Source organism: Montipora foliosa, chromosome 1 (genome assembly GCF_036669935.1).
Source record: "Montipora foliosa isolate CH-2021 chromosome 1, ASM3666993v2, whole genome shotgun sequence".
Taxonomy (NCBI): Eukaryota; Metazoa; Cnidaria; class Anthozoa; order Scleractinia; family Acroporidae; genus Montipora; species Montipora foliosa.
The window spans coordinates 58,152,537-58,154,164 of NC_090869.1; the positions used below are offsets into that span (position 1 = coordinate 58,152,537).

Genomic DNA, 1,628 nt, shown 5'->3' on the forward strand with positions numbered 1-1,628 from the left:
TTTTATGCAAAGTCCACTGCGATAGAGGACGGTTTCTGTAGCAGAATATATACAGGGGATATTTTACTTAGAAACATGACGTTCCATATAATATTCACTGCAAAATAAAGGTGACGTCAGTGACAACACTAGTAAACAAAATTCTTAAGGCGGCAAGAAGTTAAAAGACCTCAGCTGCATTTTCCCCTTCAACTTCTCGTCAAACCCCCAAAAAATGACAAGCACGGCTAAAATTGTAATATGACGTGGTGAATTTCGAGGGGCACGTTCGATGGCAACCCTTCGGTCATTGAAACTGGCAAACGCTGTAATTAGCAAAGCAAGTCTAATGAGGGAAAATGTTGTGACACTGGGGAGATTTGGTATGCGCATGCTCTCATGAACAGGTGTTCCAAGTAGTAACGTAGTGAATTGCAAGCCACATTGTCAAGCCTACCAACCAAACAACTGATAGGAATAGAAGAGTGATCGAATGTCGCTACTTCTTCACATTGAAATGTTTTCACGTGCCGTTGGCTTTTGAAGCCAACATTTGAAATTTAGAACCGTACGTACGTCGCAAACTGAACACCGAATGGTTTTTTTGAAATGATGTCGCCTTGTCCTTGTCGTCAAATTTCTCATGTTGCTGCTGCTGCTTAATTATGGCATTAAGTCCGAACACAAAGAAGTTGATTGTACGGATTGTGTTTTTTCTCGTCTACCTTCTTGTTGGGGCAGCCATTTTTCATGCCATCGAGCTGCCACACGAAAAAAAACAACGTGCAGAGCTCCAGTTCAAAAAGGTGAAAGACAACTTCACGAAGAAGTACAATATTTCGGACGAAGATATTAAATGGTTTCTTGAGAAACTCAAAACAGCGCTTGAACTGGGATTCGATTTGCAAGAGGCAGACTACCCTGAAATAGAGCAGTGGCATTTTATGAACGCTTTTGTCTTCGCAGGAAATGTAGTTACGACCATTGGTGAGTTCGAATCGCACTCCACTAGAAAGGATTGTTTGGTTAAAGTTAAGCTCAAATTTTGTCACTTCATTGATATTCGAATTATAACACGACTTTGGGTACTAATCTGCCCTAGCAACAAGAGAAGTATAGCGGTTTATAAGCTATTCTGCAAGCTAAATCTTGGCACTGATTAATGAAGCACTGTGTCACCGAATTGCATTTAGCATTGTTTTGTTGCGAGCGATGGAACTCTCCCCAAGTTAAGGGGAAAAGCGTCGATCACACAACAATAGTGGCTTGATTTTGGCTACCACACTTGGGTGCAAGCAGCTGTGTATCTTGATTGTTTAATATTTAAATTTTTGGGCTGTAAATGCGGCAAACGGAGGGCATCAAGCAACTTGTTTGGAGAGATATGACTCGAAAAAAATATCAAAATTTATTATAGCTGTAGAAAGCCAGTCTTAAATTGCGATAGCCATACGAAAGGTCTGTTTGGAAATCACGCAAATCGCGATTATAAATACGCTCACATAGGACGAAAACCTTAAAGCCTCCAAAACGCAAGATGTTGTTTTCTCCCAGTACCTGGATTCCAAAGTGTATTAGACTCTGCAGCTAGGCTCAAAATGCTCAATTCTGTCTTAACCAAGCCTATTTTAAATCGCCTAATTGTGTGC

General features: G+C 40.7%; 1 protein-coding gene across 1 annotated transcript in view; it reads left to right on the top strand.

The window, feature by feature from the left end:
* Positions 1 to 395: 395 nt before the first annotated feature.
* Positions 396 to 1,628, top strand: part of LOC138002656 (potassium channel subfamily K member 9-like) — a 13,560-nt gene continuing 12,327 nt past the window's right edge. The window contains exon 1 of the mRNA XM_068848661.1: positions 396 to 966. Coding sequence (XP_068704762.1) covers positions 645 to 966 — 322 coding nt within the window. The 5' untranslated portion in view covers positions 396 to 644. The remainder of the gene's footprint in view (positions 967 to 1,628) is intronic.